This window comes from Elaeis guineensis, chromosome 1 (assembly GCF_000442705.2).
Source record: "Elaeis guineensis isolate ETL-2024a chromosome 1, EG11, whole genome shotgun sequence".
Classification (NCBI taxonomy): Eukaryota; Viridiplantae; Streptophyta; class Magnoliopsida; order Arecales; family Arecaceae; genus Elaeis; species Elaeis guineensis.
In genome coordinates, this window is record NC_025993.2 from 7,918,646 (window position 1) to 7,937,625 (window position 18,980).

Genomic DNA, 18,980 nt, shown 5'->3' on the forward strand with positions numbered 1-18,980 from the left:
AACAAACTAATAAAATCAAATATACAAGCAAGTAATACGAGGAAAAGGTAAGGGCAGTTTCGTCATTTCAAAATTAACACTGGCCCATCTGATCGGCCTCCGTGTAAACCGGCAGCTCTCCGGCCTCCGCGAAGGATTTGCTTCTCATACTCCCTCAAAGTCCTTTTATTTTAAACGAAACCTACAATAAAATACGAACTAATCCCTTAACTTGATGCTGACGTCATGGATTTCCTTCGTCCTTCGCGCCGGATAAAAGTGATACAAAGGAACAGCCAATCTCTAACCTCCTTATAAGCGGCCACTCACTGAGTCAGTGTCAGTTCCACTTCCCTTCGGTTCCCAACTTCCCCGCCTAAATATTTATTATTTTCCTGGCATTTAAAAATAAGAAGTTTAGTGCGGTCTTAACCCACTCGTCTCTTATAATACTCTCACGAGGTGCTCCCCCTTCTTCCAAGCCGGGGGAGGGGAGAAGGAACCCTTGAAGCTCTCGCTTGTTTTGTTCCCCTCGCTTCAGATCCACAGGGTTTCAGCCGAAGAAGAGGTAAGGATTGGCTTTCTCTGGTTCGGATCTTTTGGATCTACGCGTTGATGCTGGTTTGGTCTTTTTTCCTGGATTTTTTGGGTTTTTTTGTGATTTTTTTTGGTATGTTTCTTTAGAGAGTTGTGGATTTTGTTACTATTTTAAAAAATTTAGTCTTGCAGATTTAGATCTGTGTTGCGTTAGTTTGAGTTGGATCTGGTTCGGACTGAGTGATTCTTGCTTCAAATTTTTTGAAAAAATAAGTTTAGCTGACACCTTGTGTGATTTCTCTTTTTATGATGCTATTATGCCGAGGCTATTTGTCAGAAATGGTATGATCTCTCTCTCTCTCTCTCGCTCGCTCTCTCTCTGGATGTTACTATGCTGAGAGTCTTTCTCTGTCGTTACCCTTTGATGCGAAGTTGATGTAGATCTCGACGTGCTTAAATATTTAAGTTGCTCAGAGATAGTTCCTTTTTTTTTTTTTAAAAGAACTTTAAAATTAGTCAAAATGGTACGGATCCGCTCTTTCTTCCCTTCGTATTGGAGTTTGTTTAACTTTGATAAATTAAGGGGCTTTTGTCTATTTTTTTTCTTAAATTGCAGTTTATTTGCGCCTTACCAGGAGAAACTTCCGTAACTTTCTACCATCACCATCGGTTTAATCTGCAGTTTGCCACTTACTTCGCATTTTGTTTGGTGCTTGGTCTCCGATAGTGTTTGTAGATTATCTTGTTTAAGCGTTGAAATGTTTTGTTTCTTAGTTACTGTTGGGAATCTGAGAACTATTGAAGCTCATGAATTTATGGCTGTAGTAGGTAGGTGTGACACTATCGGTATCTTTTAAGGCTTCTTTTCGTAACACTGTTTTTTTGTTTCTGTTCTTCCTGATAAATTTAGGATGTTTTGAGTAATGGCATGGCCAATTTCTCCCATTAAAATTAGTGTGTAAACTGTCAGCACTGATAGGCTCAGAGTCTTTAATTGGTGATTGTTTTGGAGAGAAGTAACCATATCATTTCAGTGGCATGTTCGTCAAACTCCTACTCTATCTTTCTAGATCTGTAAAGTTTCATTACAGATCTGCATGGAGTTTCATATATTTTCTTCTACATTTCAATTACATACTAGATATGCTGGAAATTAGTGACTCATGTTACTGTGTTTTCAAGAAAGAGTAGCAGGAGCTTGATTGTTGTTTTATTTATTTATTTATTTTTTGCATCCTTGTTTTTCGGATAAACTATCTGAAAGGTTTTTGCATGTAAGAAAATGGCATTTGGGAAAAGCTCGCGGGCAGATGCTAGGAGGACGTCATCATCCTTCTGTTCAACAACAACAATTGTCGTGTTTGTTGCTCTTTGCTTAGTTGGCGTATGGATGATGACATCCTCAACTGTAACCCCTGTGGATATGTCTCCGCCAAGTTCCAAATCTGATGCTAAAGATCAAGTTCCTGAAACTGATTCTAAGCTATTTGAAGATAACTCTGGTGACATAACTGAAGATTCGGAGAAGTTGGTGCAGAAGACTCATGAGGAGAATCCTGTGAAGGGCAATGAGGATAAAACCAATGTTGGGGCAGAGGACACGTCTAAAACTGTGACTTACAGTGACAGAAATGGGAAGAGTGAAGAAGAAAAAGTTCAAGAGGGTGGAGATGCAAGTACGGAGACAGACACTGGCAGTCGGGCAGATGGGGAAGGCAATAACAGCGAACAAAAGTCAGATGAGCAAGATAAGAACTTGGCAGAGAAGTCCGAGAAAGCTGAAAATAGTGAACAACAAGAAACCAATAGCGAGAAGAAATCGGAAGAAGAGGAGAAATCTGATGGTGATGGGAAGGATAAGGGTCAGATACAGGAGAAGGTGGAGCAAAGTGAAGGCCAGGGGACAGGACAAATCTCTGATGATAACAATGCTGGGAACCAGGATAAGGATAAAGCCTCAAATGAGGTGTTTCCATCTGGGGCCCAGTCAGAGCTTTTAAATGAGACCAATACCCAGAATGGGGCATGGTCTACACAAGCTGCAGAATCAAAAAATGAGAAGGAGGTCCAAGCATCTGCCTCATCAAAGGGCCAACTTGTAGGCTACAATTGGAAACTTTGTAATGTCACTGCTGAAGCAGATTATATCCCTTGTCTTGACAATGAGGAAGCTATCAGGAAGCTTCCAAGTACCAAACATTATGAACATCGAGAGAGGCATTGCCCTAAAGAGGCTCCAACCTGCCTTGTTCATGTTCCAGATGGATACAAACGACCAATTGACTGGCCTAAGAGCAGGGACAAGGTTTTTGTTTTGCCATTCCGTTTGCCTTTTAATGCTCAACTATTTCTTCCATTAGTCCACTTTATTTAGTTCTGTTAATTTTGTGACTAAACTGCAGGTATGGTACTCTAATGTCCCACATACCAAGCTTGCAGTGGTAAAGGGGCATCAGAATTGGGTGAAAGTTTCAGGAGAATACCTCACATTTCCAGGGGGTGGAACTCAGTTCAAGAATGGTGCACTCCACTACATTGATTTCATTCAACAGGTTCACTTCTATCCTTTATACGGTAGCTGGCTAGCTGCCTTTTGTTTTGCCTCCTGATATTTGTCATTTCTTGGCATATGAGATCCTGTTTTCATGTCTCCTGAGTGCTTGAAGTTTCTTTTTATATCTTTGGGTGGATAGTGTTGCTGCTCCTATTGGCTCTAGTATTGTACAATCTTTGTCGCGGATGTTCTTATTATTGTATTTGATAGAAATAACTCCCAGTTGTCATTGCCGTTGTTCCCATATCTGCATGTGCATGTTTAGTTATGACTTCTGTAAAATTTTTATTTATCTGTTTCTCTTTCATGTTTGCTTGATTAGCTACTATGGGCAATGACTGGGACAAAATTGATGGGGTGCTTATAAAACATTCTTACAATTGTGGCATGCGTTCCTATTTAAATGTCCTTTCAAATTCTCTTAGTTCAACTTACTTTTTTTATGACCCTTATTTCTTATTTCTATTTTTACTTTTATGTTTTGCTTTTGCATGACATGTATACTTTTATCTTATTATTACAGTCACTATCTGATATTGCATGGGGGGAAAAAAGCCGTGTTGTTTTGGACGTTGGCTGTGGTGTGGCTAGTTTTGGGGGCTATCTCTTCGATAGAGGTGTGCTTACCATGTCATTTGCACCCAAAGATGAGCATGAAGCTCAAGTTCAATTTGCTCTCGAGCGAGGAATCCCAGCTGTATCAGCAGTAATGGGCACCAAGAGACTTCCCTACCCCAGCAAAGTCTTTGATGTTGTCCACTGTGCCCGCTGCCGAGTACCTTGGCACATTGAAGGTACTTAGTGTTAGACTTTTTTAGTCTTTATTTATTTACTCTTTACTCTGCTTTCAGATCTTAGAGGAGGTAACTTGTAGGTGGCATGCTTTTGTTGGAGTTAAACCGTCTTCTGCGTCCTGGTGGTTACTTTGTGTGGTCTGCTACTCCAGTTTATCAAAGTCTTCCAGAAGATGTCGACGTCTGGAAAGGTAAATTTATTTGTATGTGTTTGCTTGATTGAAATAGGTGCAGAGAAAAAATCATGTGCTACTAGTAAATTTCAAAATGCATTATAAGTTATCTCATAGAAACTTTTGAGGAAGTAAGATCTCAAATAAACTCAGAAGTTGAGTTGATATAATACTGTCTGATCCTTAAATAGAGTGAACTTATTTTTGTTTTGGATTGATAAAACACTTACATGTTCAGGTAAAACAAACACAAATGACTAAATACGAAGTAAAATCTACCTTCCTAATGGTAAACTTTTTACTTCAAATGTTGTTAAAATATTCGGTTTGCCGCACCCACATGAGCACCTTCACCTGCCTCTGCTTTGGATTCTGGCAGCTAAGCTTTAGTATCCATTCCTGATGAGTTATGTTTTACTTCTTCTGCATAAAACACATTTAATCAGAAGTAAACTTCAATATATTGTTTTTTTCCGGACATGTTTGTTTTGCTAAATGATCTTGAGCATGTGGAGCTTATCTGGTACAATTTGTAAAGATAAGAATCCAACTTCTTGCGAATGAATATGGTAAAAAAAACTCTTGGCCAACTACCTGTAGGAAGTTCTAACTTATATATTGTGTGGATTTTGATGTCAGCCATGTCTGCCCTTACAAAGTCCATGTGCTGGAAAATGGTAAACAAAACGAATGATACCTTCAACCAAGTGGGTTTAGCAATCTTCAGAAAACCTTCTGACAATAAATGCTACGAGAAAAGAATGGAAAACAACCCTCCACTTTGTGAAGAATCTGATGATCCAGATGCAGCCTGGTATGCTGATTCCTTACAGAACAATCTATATATTTCTTTGGTTGTTTTGTTTTATTATCATGTATTATATTTGATGCCTAGAGTTGATGATGTATTTCATGTTTGTGTAGGAATGTTCCCTTGCAAGCTTGCATGCACAAATTGCCTGTAGATCCTGATGTGCGTGGGTCAAAGTGGCCAGAGCAGTGGCCGTTGAGGCTGGAGAAGGCACCTTATTGGCTAAACAATTCTCAGGCTGGGGTTTATGGTAAACCAGCTGTGGAGGACTTTGAAGCAGACTATCAGCATTGGAAACGAGTTGTAAGCAAGTCATATGTCAGTGGAATGGGAATCAACTGGTCTCATGTTAGAAATGTCATGGATATGAGATCTGTATATGGAGGGTAAGCAGATACCATCCTTCTTTCAATTGTGCAATCAGTTTGGTTTGGGGAGGGGCGTGGCGGCCTTGTTTTAAGATTTAGATTTCAGTTTTATTTGCATACAAATTTTATAGCACCCGATAAATTATGACAAATGGGACGGACTTCTGTTTTTCATAGTTTATTGTTTCACAAATTAACTCAATCTTTTCTACCATGCAACTTTAAAATAAAAGTGAACTGATCAACTGTCTCTCAGTTTTGTCTGTGAGATGCTGCAAAAAGCAGTTATATTTGACTGTTTGTTTGCGGTCTTAATTAATGTCCTTATGTTTTTTCATTAGCTCATGTCATATGCAATATAAATTTTGCGTAGTTCCTGTGAACTTTGAACATCAAGCTGTAGGGCTGTTTCAAAATCATGCTTGGCATGCCTAATTGTGCCAATGGTTCTCTGCAATTTAGGGACTAAACATGTTGAGTAACTGCATATGAATGACCTACGTGGATAATTTGTGGTCTCGCATGTTCTGAAGAGAGTTTATTGTCCTGATAAAGAATTGTTTTTTCATTCAGTTGTTCTTGCTGATGATATGATCCATGCCCACATATTGTGTTTTGCTATTTTTAAGGCCACCTAGTGTAAAGGTAGGGCCTTCCTGTCTTCCACTGAGGATGATCTGGAAGTTGGCAGCATGTTGATGAAGGGCTGATGTTAGGTGATAGACTAGTTTTAGAACCTTTTCAAATCATGAAATTAAGTTACTTTTGTTTTTTTGTTGATGTATAGTGGAAAGTGAAGGACCATCTATCTATTTTATTACCTACTGATCTAATATTTTCTGAATTCAGATGAGGGATAAACAGACCCCTTTTCTAGACTCTCTCCTCTTGCTTTTAGTTCTAAATTTACTTGTATGCTTGTTTTTGCAGCTTTGCCACAGCTTTGCGAGACATGAAGGTGTGGGTCATGAATATTGTCTCCATTGACTCCCCTGACACACTTCCCGTTATTTATGAGCGTGGACTGTTTGGAACGTATCATGATTGGTGTGAATCGTTCAGCACCTACCCAAGAACGTATGATCTTCTCCATGCAGACCATCTATTCTCAAAGCTCAAAAAGAGGTAAGCATTATAATTTAACTATTCACTTGGTTTCAACATAGCAGAATCAATTATTGAATATTGGCCAGAAAGTTAAATATTCAATAATCATTCTAACATGAACTTGCTACGATCCTTGGCCTGCATGATTTTCTCCCCCGCTTTTTTATTTGATGGAACCTGATTTTGATTGGAACATTTCATATTTGTTAGTGTCTTATCACTTGGAGGATACTTCCCATCCCAATTGCAGCTCTTTTACCCAAGCCTCTAAACCCTTCTATCAGATGGTTAAAGTTCCAGTGGGATGTGACCCATCCATGATGTTATATGATGATAACCTTCTAACCAAATGATGATCATCTTTCTGCCATAGTCGGTGAAAAATATTCTCTAAATCAATACTGTATCTTCCTTTCTTAATACTTTCTAGTAGTATTATATACAAATGCCACTTCTGGCCACATTGAAGTACCTCATTTCAAAAATGCATTTGTTATTTCCCTTCCACTCCTGTTAATTTTGTTATGATGTTGACTCTTTCTGAGTTATATTTCCCTCTAGGTGCAAATTACAGCCGGTGATTGCAGAGGTGGATCGGATACTGAGACCAGAAGGCAATCTGATTGTAAGAGACAATGTGGAGATAATCAATGAAATAGAGAACATTGCAAAGTCTTTGCACTGGGAGATCCGGATGACCTACTCAAAGGACAATGAGGGGTTGTTGTGTGTTCAAAAGACAATGTGGCGGCCAAAAGAGTAGAGGCAAGCAAATCATCGGTGTATTAGAACCATCATCTATGGTAGTTCGATAATTTTTGGCTGTTCTCATATAATCGTGTAAAATTTTTGTTGTATGCTTTATCTTCCTTGTATCCAAGAAGGGAAAAGCCTTCTAATTACGAGTCAATTGTAGAACCATTTATTCTTGAATCAATGAAAACATCATTCTGGAAGACTGGAACATCTAGTGCTGCTACAGCACCTGGATCAACTATAGATACTGCCAATGTGAATATTGTCCATTGTCAATAACTTTGTTTGGGTTGCACTTACTGTTTTATAAATCTGCATGCATGAGAATGGAGGCATACAACCTTCATTGTCATAATTCTTTGTTGTTTCCATTCATCTTTGCATACAACCTTCAGACTAATAGCTAGGTCCTGCTGTTGGATACGGCTGGCTTTCATCGAACTATTAATTGTTCTGACTCTTAGGCCTCCATGGATTGATCTTTTCTTTGCTCGCCGATCATATCTCATTTTGCTGGTTATTCATCTTTGCATATCTATATTGTCAGGCTTCGGTGCTAGAAATTGTTTTTATTTTGCAAAGTTGATGGTTTATATCAAGAAGGAGAAGAGGAGCAATGTTGTCACAATCATCTGATAAATTTGGTCATGTGCTAGATATATAGGTCTTTGTAAACTAGATGTCTTCGAACAGAAATTATTGGTTAGAACAGTTCTATCATATGTACCATGCATCATCCAACAATGAATCAGCATATCATCTAAAAAAATAAAAAGGTATATTGCCATCTATCCTTGACTGAAAATTTTAAATGAAAAAATTCACTTTTACTATGTTCAATGGAAAAAATGTTCACTTTTTTAGATGGTATACTTGTCTGTTATTGGGTAGTGTAAGGTGCATGCGGTGAAACTGTTATAACCAATAATTTCTCCTTGAAACAGCTCCATTATTCGCACTGTCAGTGCACGGTGATTGGTGGGCAAGTATCTGAGGGCGGCCTTTGTAACCAATCCTTCGCTACTACAGAAGACTGGTGCTCTAAGTGAGGAGATGAGTGCTGCTTCGGAGCAGCACTCTTGGTTAATGCAACAACTAATGGAATCACATTTTAGAAATGGGAAATGGATGAGATCGTCACAAATTGTAATGTGTAGCAGACAATCAAAAGGTGCTCAATGGCGGTGCTGATCTGGATCTCACACCTCCATGTCCATCACACTTACCCTGGTTTATTTCATTAATCACCTTGTAAAACTTGGACGGCATGATATCTCTCTCTCTCTCTCTCTCTCTCTCTCTCTCTCTCTCTATATATATATATATATATATATATATCTTTATGATGATACTTTCTTTCAGAGTCCCTGGGACATGAGAGGAATGATCATTTAAATTTCTTAAGGGAATAAACTATTTTCTTTTTGAAAAAAATGCTTAAGGCACCAGTAAAATGCACATAAAAAGCTTATAAGCTTTTATTTGCCAACTTGGCAACTTCATAAGCAATCAAGCGCCAATCTCCCCTTGTTGCTTGGCAAGATAATTGTTGTGCACTTGAGCCATGTAGCATTATTTTTTATTATTTGGTATGAATCAGTTAACAATAGTAAAAAAAAATTCTAAATTTATGATATAAAATGTGAGTGAATGATTTGATTAAAATTTGCATTAAAGAATATCTAATTCTATTTGTTGTCAAAGGTATATTCAAAAAGTAGTATAAAATCAATGCAAACTAGAATATATTTGGCAAAGTCAAACACTAGAATGGAATCATCATCCCTTTTCCCATGCATTCTTTCATTTCATGCCTAATAAGTAATAACAGAATGAAATGATAATTTTGCTTCCTTAGTTTTCATTCAGATTTTTCTTTTGAGTAAATTGCAAAACCCATATGAGATTAGAGGTAAATTACTCTTATGCCTAATGGTTTGAAAACTTACACTTACTATCCTCAGGTTTAGTTTTAACCAACACTTTAATCTATAACTTAGTAGAATATTAGTCAAACCATTAATCTAAAATGAGGCCTAAATACTACATCAGAAAAAATTTCTAAAATAATCAAAATAACCTCAAATGATATAACAATCATTCAAGAATATAAGAAAACATGTATTTCATAACCTAAAGATAATTTTGACTTTTCACACAAGATAAATAATTTTACTAACATTGTTAATTTAATTGAATGTAAGTATAGGTTTTACAAACTACTAGATATTAGTGTAAAAAATGTAAACTACAAGGGAGTTTTTGTAATTTATTCATTTCTTTTTTTGTTTTCTTATGTGCCAACTATCATGTTATCATAAACTATCTTCTAAGCAATCAATTGCTGAAAATTTGAATCAACAGACACTCTGGGACATGATCTTAAAATTTGCACTTGATCCCTTGGCCTCCGGCCTCCCAATCAAGGTCATCCGTGGTAGGTTAGATGCACTAAAGACACCATTCACTAGTTCTCAAGCTCTATGATAGCTACCAAGATGTGGGATGAGAACTAGCATTTGAAATAGGGAAGTCCATTTTAAGATAATCCAATTCCTATTTTCTGATTTTTAAATACTTATATTTTAAACCATAGATTTATATATTCTCTCGCCCTGCCTTGCTAGCATACAAAGAAAAGATAAAATGAACGCTAAAAAAAATGAACAATCAATGTAGGACTTGGAGAGTAATAAAAGCAAAGAGTGAAATAAAAGAAGATTATTCTTTAAAAGGAAAAGAAGGTAGCAGCGGGCGGTTATACTTAAGTAAATTTTAGGATCCATTTAATTGGGGTATATCAGACTATGAGACAATCTGATAATTTTTAAGAATTATTTATTTGAAAAAATAATTGTGAAAAAAAATAAATTTTATTATATTTGATTGGTAGAAAAATTACTATAAAAAATGATACTGAAAAAAATTACTACGTTTGGTTGGAGATAAATCTACATTGGAATATAACTAAATTACAAATATACCCTTCAACATAGAATAATTTTTTAATATTAATAGTAACATTGTCATCTCCAATTAATTTTTATGCAATGACTATAATCACATGGCCCTTTAAATTATACCATCTACATCTTAATTTTTTTTATAAAAGCTATTTATTGAATGAATTTGGAAAAATATTAAAATAAATTCAATAATTACATATGCAGCTTTATTAGAGGTATTCTTATCAAATATGGATTATCGTCATTTGAAAATTTATCAAATACCAACCATTTATGGTATTTATTTTATCTTCTCTTTCCAAAAAATAAGTATGGACCCACCAATTTTTTTATCATCTCTTTCTTTTCATACCAAACATGATAATCTGATATGAGAATCATTTTTTTATATCAAATTATCTCCAACCAAATCTTCAGCTTATTCTAGGATATTTATATCTGGAATAAGCTGGGTCGTACCAGACCAGACGTGGCCCAGCTTTCATCTAAGAAGCCCAAAAGCTAAGCCCAGCACTAAGTTAAATAGGCATCACCCAAACAGAGAGCCCAGCCTTTTCTCTATCATTAATACGTTAGTTCACCCAACCCAGTCCATGAGGGTGGAGAGGACTCATTTCCTTCGTCATCAGGCCATCCATCCATCCATCCGTTCTTTTCGGCGGCGAGGGCGATGCCGTTAGCGGCATCCTTCCCTCCCTCTCTCTTCCGATACGCCTCCTTCCGCTCCTCACTTTCTAAAACCCTCTCCCTTCTCCCCCTCCCGCTCCCTTCCCGCTATGCCCGCCGCCCCTTTTCCCTCTCCTACTCCTCTCGCAGACCATTCCACAAGCACCCTTCGCGCAGTTCCTTCCGCCCCCGCCCCATGCCCAACCCCTCCCTCTCCCCTCTCTCCACCGACGCCGCCCCCGCCCTAATTCCTTCCCCTGACCCTGATCCCACCGCCGCTGTCTCCACCAGGTCCAAGAAGAAGGCCCGCCGAGAGTCCCCCGAGGGCCTCCTCCGCTACCACCTTGACATGTGCTCCAAGCGCAGCGACCTCCCCGAGGCCCTCCGCCTCTACGACGCCGCTCGCGCCGCCTCTACTTCCCTCTCCCTCCACCATTACAACGTCCTCCTCTACCTCTGCTCCTCCCCTTCCGACGCCACCGACGACACCCGTGCCCTCGGGCTGGAACGTGGCTTCGAGATCTTCCGCCAGATGGGCGCCGACGCCGTTTCCCCCAATGAGGCCACCTTCACCAGCGTCGCCCGCCTGGCCGCTGCGAAGGAGGACGCGGACCTCGCCTTCGACCTCGTCAAGCAGATGTCGAGCGTCGGGATTCCCCCCAAGCTGAGGTCTTACGGCCCCGCGCTTTTTGGCTTCTGCAAGAAGGGCGAGGTCGAGAAGGCCCACGACGTGGAGGCCCACATGGCCGCGGCCGGTGTCGTGCTAGAGGAGCCCGAGCTCGCCGCGCTCCTCAGGCTCAATGTCGAGAAGGGTAGGGCGGACGATGTGTATCGGCTGCTCCACCGCTTGCGAGCTATCGTGAGACGGGTATCGGAGTCCACGGCGGCGATCGCCGAGGAGTGGTTCAGTTCGGATGCAGCGGCCGAGGTGGGAGTGGAGGAGTGGGATGCGGGGAAGGTGAAGGAAGGGGTGGTGAAGGGAGGGGGTGGGTGGCATGGGCAAGGATGGTTAGGAAAAGGGCGGTGGAGTGTTGGGAGGAGCGAGATGGATGAGAACGGGGTGTGTCGGCGGTGTGGGGAGAGGCTGGTGTGCATAGATATTGATCCGCAGGAGACAGAGGACTTTGTGAAGTCGTTGGCTTCCCTGGCTTCCCAGAGAGAGGTCAAGACTGACTTCATGGGCTTCCAGGTTCGTGTTGATTGGTTTGAAAGTGTAGCTGATTATTTCTGTACTCTGTTTATTATGCTTATACTGGTTCTTGTTTCTCAGTTTGAAAAGAATGGTTGGATTGTGTGTCTGGATGGTTTCTGCTGAATTTTTTCATTTGTATGAACGGAAATTCCTTTTTGTTGTAAACAAAATACTACATTTCATTGGACTTTTAGATGATCACATTGTACTGTTAGATCGACATTTTTATGAAAGGTTGGTTATACTGCTTTCCATTGGACGAACAAGCAGGCAGAACATCATTGGTATTGCATGTCCATGTGAAAGTAGTGGCCTTTATTATAGTTACCATTTGAATTCAGGGAAATCCAATGCAATCTTTAACAGGATCTGATGCTTCCCTTGGATTAAAAAATTATTGACCTGACCATGCATCCGAGAGAGAATTCAAGTCAGACACATATTTAAACTAACAAGCAAAGGCTTAACAAATGCTAACATTGACATGATTACTTATCCTTTTTCTCATAGATAATGCTTACCATCCTCATTTCTTCTGCATAAGGTTCATGATGGTAAATTGTGAACTAACAAAATGACAAGTCACATAAATTTGGTATTAGCTAATAAGGTGAAAATTACATATATTGTATGTGAAATATATATTAATTAAATTATATTGCAGATTGACATAATGACATGAAGGGAGATGATGCAAAACCTTTGCATTGTAAAAGCAGCATTATTATTCAATATCAACTAAATACAGTTGTTTGTTTTCCTTCTTTCCCTACATTTTTCCTTTTCGAAGACACTAACATGTATCCAAGTATTGGCACCGACATCTATATGTCTGCTATTCAACCTTATGTATCCATTTTTCAGCATCCTTTCTTTCTTTCTCTTAAATTAGCACGTGTCATTAACAAACATGTGGAATAGTAGAAAATCATGTGTGTTGCTTTTACTGCCATAGATTTATTGCACCTTCTAGAAGTATGGATGATTTTTGCCTTTTTAGTATCTGACTTAGAAGCTGAACTCAATTCAGGAGTGGCTCAACCGTCATGGACCATTTGATGCTGTTATAGATGCTGCAAATGTAGGCCTGTATAAGCAACACAACTTCAGCTTTTTCCAGGTAAGGACCTTTTGCATAAAATGTTATGATCCTTGTCATGTTCCATTAATAAGCTCAGTAATCATAGGATGCAATCTGGTTCATTTCAAGTTATAATATTTTCACCTTTGTGGCAGCTAAATTCTGTTGTAAAAGGAATGCGTCAAATGAGTCCATCAAAAAAAATGCCCCTTATTATTTTGCATTGTCGGCGTGTGAAAGGTGGCCCTGCTGATAATCCAAACAATAAGAAACTATTGGAGACCTGGCAGAAGGCCGGTGCACTATATGCTACCCCTCCAGGCTCAAATGATGATTGGTGAGTTCTTTGCATAGAGACCGCCAAATTTTGTGACGACTCAGCTTTATCCACTAAAAAATTTGTTCAGAAAAAATATCTTTGAACTTGTCTCTGTTGAGTAAATAGTTATCCCAGTTAGAAAGATAATTCAAACTATAGATGAAATGGATGCAAAAACAAACAAGAAACAGCATTATATCTTCACTAATTATAGAGATTCTAACATTGTGGTGCACAAAGATTCTAATAGGAACTCTTTTGAGGTTTGGTGGAATGAATAATATTGAGGGCTGTTTATGTTATGCCACATCACTAAAAGTGAGAATCTTCAAACAATTAAGGAGCTACCCTTGTGTAACTAAGAAAACCTTCATTAGGTCCTGGGAAGCATCTCACCACTTTCTCTCTTTCCCTTCTAGATGGCCGTGGCCATCCCTCAACCCATGTGGCCTGCTCCCTCCTACCAGCAGAATTGCATCTATTGTCTCCCTGGTTGCTTCCGTCATGGCTTTGCAGAGTGCTCAGATCTCGAAGATTAACAGGATGCTTTTCAGGTAGTACACCAATGCTAGGCCCTTGCTGCTGTGTGGGGTGGTGCGGCAGGCTGCCATCATCTCTATTGGTTAGCCTGCTGATCAATTCCTTGGCATGCTTACAAAAAAAAAAAAAAGAGAGAGAGAGACTGCACAACGGTTGCCTGGCCGTACACTCCATCCATTGTCTTTGGCTAGGGAGATGGAGTTTGAGGTAAGGAGCTTGGAGGGGGCACAACATGTGTGTGATTGAGGTGGCCATCGGTGAGGGCAAGGTGATGGAGGAGGACAACATAGGTGCAGTTGGCGGAGGGCATGGGAGACGATAGTTGAAATGGTCCATGACATGGTTCAGGAGGTCAGCAAGGAGGTGATCCATGAGGGTTCGGAAGATGGTGGTTGGGTTATGACGGAGGTGGAGGGGTGATCATTGGCATTGACAACAAGGAGGGTTTCTAGTTTCAAGGAGCTTGGAGAAAGAGGGAGGGATAGGAGGGGTGGAGGTGGCTTCTCGAAATTGGCTAGCTGGGAGGAGGGAATGGAAGCGGTCAACAATAGGGGACTTGATGAGATTGAAGGAGAGGGATGAGCCTCTTCTCAGGAACTAATGGAGTTTCGCTTAGTCCTGTAGAGATGGATATTACCTGCTTTGAGATTTGCAATTTGGATTATGTGCGAGAATATGAAGGGCCTTTTATATGATTCATTATCAAGGGCCCTCTAGAAAACTTCTAGTCCGAATTCCTTGCACTTGATAAATGCACACAGTTTTATCATTTTTTTTGGGGTTCTGTACTTATTCCTATGAGGGTTAAGCATGCCGTATCTTTGCCTCCTTGTGTTCTAAATCTACTCATTACCTTTTAAGAAATCAATGAAGCTAGAAGTTAGCTACATACTTTTTTCAGCAAACTCTCTCTTTCTCTCTCTCTCTCTCTCTTTATATATATGTATATGCATATATATGTATATGTATATGTGTATATATATATATGTACATGTATATGTATATGTATATTTATATACATATATATGTATATGTATATGTATATGTATATCTATATGTATATGTATGTCTATATGCATATCTATATGTATATACATATATATGTATATGTACCATTGCATTGAGAAAGCCTCTGCCTTAGCATAAGAGCAAGAGGTTCCAACCCTCAGGGTGTGTCCACAAAAGGGTAACAAAACTTTCAATAAAAGTTCCATTTTCTTACTAGAAAAGTGCTGCGTTGAAAGACCTTTGGCAGACCTCAAATAGTATCGATTTCCTTCAACAGATGTTGGTTTAGGTGCTCTTTCTTCTTCTAATTGAGTGGATTAGCTAGGCCTGACTATCTCTGTAGAAAATGGATCTCTTCTTTCTATGCCATTTTTATCTCAGAGATATGGATAGATGGTTCGATGTGATGCTGGCGAACGGGACACTAACTCTGTTGGAAACTAATTCTCAGACTCAGCCTGGTGATGGGTTGAGTTCTCGTTATTGTGGATACCATTGAAGGTTGAATCATGGGACGTCTTATTGCAATGCCCTGCCATATATTTTTCATGAAAGAATTTCCTGGGGTGAGTTACACACACACATATACATACATACATATACATATATATATACGAACATATACATATACATATGTGTATCTGTATATGTATATATACACGTGTGTGAATGTGCATGCGTGCATGTGTGTGTGCGTGCCTGCGCGCGTGTGTGTGCGCGCACGTGGGTGTGTGTGTGTGATTTTTTTTTGAAGGTTGATTGACTTTGTTGTGTTGAGCTCAAAAGAACAGCTAATTTTTCATTTCAATTCTTGACTTTCTCTTATCTATCTCTTTCTAACATCAATCTTATATTACTTGCATGATTTTACTAACTGCATGACATCATTGCTTTATTTTATAATTTGGCTTTTCATATTGTTACAGGTATTGGTTGTATGCGGCTGTCAGTTGTAGGTCTTTGCTTGTTACAAATGATGAAATGAGGGACCACTTGTTTGAATTGCTAGGGACTAGTTTCTTCCCTAGATGGAAAGAGAAGCATCAGGTCTGTCTATGCTTCTTACAGCAGTTCATAATGGTGCACGTCCAATAAGATAATAGCAACTTTTTAGGGTATCTATATGATTTTATGATTTTTTTAATATCATGATTCTCTAGATTTCTTGGTATTGCTGCATTTTAAACCTTTCTTTCAATTTCCATTTTGAAATGTATTGCTTTGTTCAATTTACCTTTGAACCTAATCTTCCAAACTTCATTCTAAATTCTAGTTAGCATCTGTAGTTGAATCTGTCATCAGATAGTGCTAAATCATTTGCATATGATGCACATCAAGGACCTGCCTCCTGGTATACTCAATCAACTATGACAAGACTTGTGGACTTGGAGTAGATATGCTGTTATGTTGTTGACATGAATGTGGGCAACTGCTATTTCACACTGTTCTGATATTGTTATGTGCAGATTTTGCAGCTATAACTTGCATTGAAATATTTGCAGGTGCGACTTACATTTTCCAGAAAAGGCCCCAGTTTTCACATGCCACCTCCATATTCAATAGTCATTCAGGTGATTAATCTAAATATGATTTTTCATCTTGCTAGCTGAATTATTAGAGTAATACAACATTTGGCTTCAATAAGCAACGTGCTTTTGTTTTTAGTGATGTTAGGTGTCTAGGTGATTCCAGCCCTATTGGGTTGGATATGACAATGGCCCCCCCAACCTGCATTGCATTGGCCTCAAAGGTCAAGCAGCTGTGTGGGTGCCTCCAACGTGCCATTTGGCCATTCCATATCATGATGCATTCACATAAGATAACCAACCTACTATATTTGGAATCGTGATACCTGATCCATTTTCGCCACTTTTATAAGTGTTTCTATTACATTTTTGGCTCATGTCTCTAGTTCCACCAATTTGTGCAACCCCAAAAAATGGAAATCTTGAATATATATCACGAATACTGTACCCCCTAAACAACCTGCTAGTCCAAGACTCTGATTCTTTATTGCATAACTGACCTTGTAGTTCTTATGCTCAGACCATTGCTTCCTGATATGTGGGTGATATTGGTCTGCTTTAGGTCAGATCTACCTTTCCTATGAAGAGCTAATTGATCTAATCTGAATCCAATCTAACCTCCCAACAGTGACAGTCACTAATCTGAATCCATTGGCCGGTTGGTTGGACATCCTCAGTGGCGGAGCGTAAGAGGGATCGGAGGGGGCTACTGCTCCTCAAAAAAATTTTAAAATACTTATTACTTATATATTTATATATATGATGGCCCTCCCAATATTTTAATCTTACATATATTATAAGTCCACCAGTTTGAGAAAAGATCATATAATTAATTAATTTATATATTTTTTATTGAAAATAATAAATTTTTTAAAAAAAGAACAGTTATTTATTTATTTTTTAACCCTTTATTTATTTTTCAACTTTTAATGTAAAAGAGATTATTGAAATTTTTACACAATCAAAATCATTTTATAGATGGCATAAGATAATATTTTTTACTTATCTTTGTTTATACATAAAATTAAATATTTATTGATATTTTTATAATATTTTGATTATATATATCTTTATTTTATTATTTATTATAAAATTTTTTATTTAAAAAATTATTAATAAATTATTATTTTGCCCTCACAACGTTTAATGTCAGGCTCCGCCACTGGACGTCCTTGGACCTGAGTTGGCATGGGCTCTGGGGGTGTTGGGTGAAGAAAGGAGAAGAGCCGAGGGTGGAGAGGAAATGAGAGGACGGTCATGGCAGGACTATGGCTTGGGCAATGGCAGTGCGTCAGCAGACAACAGCTCAGGATATGGCTTTGTCAATGGCAGTGCATCAGCAGATAGTAGGGCAGGATTGGGAGGTATTGGGTTTTAGGGTTTGCCTTTTGGATCAGGATCCCTTTTTTTTTTTTTTCTGTAGAGGAAAAAAAAAGGGAACCATTTTTTTTAATGTCATGGTGCTCCATGAATTAGCCCAACCCATATCTGACCAGCAGGGCATTTGACCCATACATGGCCAGTGGAACAAGCAAGCTGAATCCTCCCGGTTTTTTTTTCCCCCCTTTTTTGTTGGGGTGGGGGTGGTTGATTGTGTCATGTTAACAGGTTACGGTATAAATATGTACAGTATAGGCAATTCAAGAGTAAGGATCATCTGTTGGGCAGGTCATTAGTAAGGACCTTGTTAATGAAGCAGCTAAATGGGCAGATCCTGCGGAATCTTCGAGGCTGTGACATTGTTTTAGTTTTACCTTTTTGTTTTATTTATTGATTATTGTGAGCTTGTTAATTGTTGATCGAGAGGTAAGGACTGTTAGTTGATTTTCATGTTCATGGTCACTGTTCAAACGCCAAGACTTGCTTCAGTTTTGTTCCTCATTGGTTGCGCTTAATTGTAACTACTTCCATCTTGCCTGTGTGTTGGATGCAGGAGTCTGAAGGTGGAAGCTGGCATATACCAACAGTTTTAGGAGATGATATTGAAACACCTCGGCAGTGGGTTTGTGCAACCAGAGATGCTAACACAGTTTCCTCTCTATCCCATGCGTAGTTAGGCCAGTTGAGGTTGTGGTATCAATAATTAACTCGAGGCGAGCCCAAATTTTTGATTCGATCCATTCATCCCTTCTTCATTGATCCCTTTATGAGGGGTATTTATTCATCTTCTGTAATCATTATTGTGTGTATTTTTATATTTTATTGAGTTGCGAATTCTATGTTTAGAACTTGTCATTGACTCCCAAAACGGTAATACATACAGAACCAGATTAATTAGCTGCCATCTAAATTGAGTTGGTCTGGTCCCCCATGGTTTTATTTCTCTTAGCTTAAACATATTAAGACTCTGCAAGGTAGTTAGGTTGGTATTCTGGCTTCTATACAAATTATTACATCAGATTCAGCTAGAAATAGGTGTGATCTCGCCCGCTGCTTAAGTGCTTAATATATAGCCCACTGTTACCCAGAGCGAGAGGCCTGTGGTTGATCTTAGGCAGGTTATGTAATGCCATGTCGATCCTGCTTGAATGTTTTGAGATACCAATTCAAGCACATCAACTTTATTTTCTTTGTGAATATCAGAGGTAGGATGAACGATTAAT

At 38.9% G+C, this 18,980-nt stretch overlaps 2 protein-coding genes across 7 annotated transcripts; both read left to right on the top strand.

Annotated features, from left to right (window-relative positions):
• The first annotated feature begins 306 nt into the window (after positions 1-306).
• On the top strand, positions 307-7,279 carry LOC105037081 (probable methyltransferase PMT26). 2 transcript variants are annotated; one of them, XM_010912787.4, is made up of 9 exons: positions 307-547; positions 1,796-2,821; positions 2,919-3,068; positions 3,594-3,864; positions 3,945-4,055; positions 4,677-4,851; positions 4,962-5,234; positions 6,147-6,341; positions 6,885-7,279. In XM_010912787.4, exons 2-9 carry the CDS (start codon positions 1,799-1,801, stop codon positions 7,084-7,086), a joined length of 2,400 nt encoding a protein of 799 aa, XP_010911089.1. In that variant the 5' UTR covers positions 307-547; positions 1,796-1,798; the 3' UTR covers positions 7,087-7,279. The 2 variants fall into 2 exon arrangements, with proteins under 2 accessions (XP_010911089.1, XP_010911096.1); XM_010912794.4 differs by having other exon boundaries at positions 348-547; positions 1,781-2,821.
• A 3,333-nt stretch (positions 7,280-10,612) lies between these two features.
• On the top strand, positions 10,613-18,661 carry LOC105037047 (proteinaceous RNase P 1, chloroplastic/mitochondrial). Of its 5 annotated transcripts, none has more exons than XM_073247217.1 (6): positions 10,613-11,900; positions 12,934-13,023; positions 13,140-13,321; positions 15,778-15,898; positions 16,354-16,422; positions 17,531-18,273. In XM_073247217.1, the coding sequence occupies exons 1-6, from the start codon at positions 10,716-10,718 to the stop codon at positions 17,753-17,755; spliced, it is 1,872 nt and encodes a 623-aa protein (XP_073103318.1). In that variant the 5' UTR covers positions 10,613-10,715; the 3' UTR covers positions 17,756-18,273. The 5 variants fall into 5 exon arrangements, with proteins under 5 accessions (XP_073103318.1, XP_073103380.1, XP_073103358.1 ...); XM_010912758.4 differs by lacking the exon at positions 17,531-18,273 and adding an exon at positions 18,311-18,661 and having other exon boundaries at positions 10,617-11,900; XM_073247279.1 differs by lacking the exon at positions 15,778-15,898 and having other exon boundaries at positions 17,531-17,711.
• The last annotated feature ends 319 nt before the right edge of the window (positions 18,662-18,980 follow it).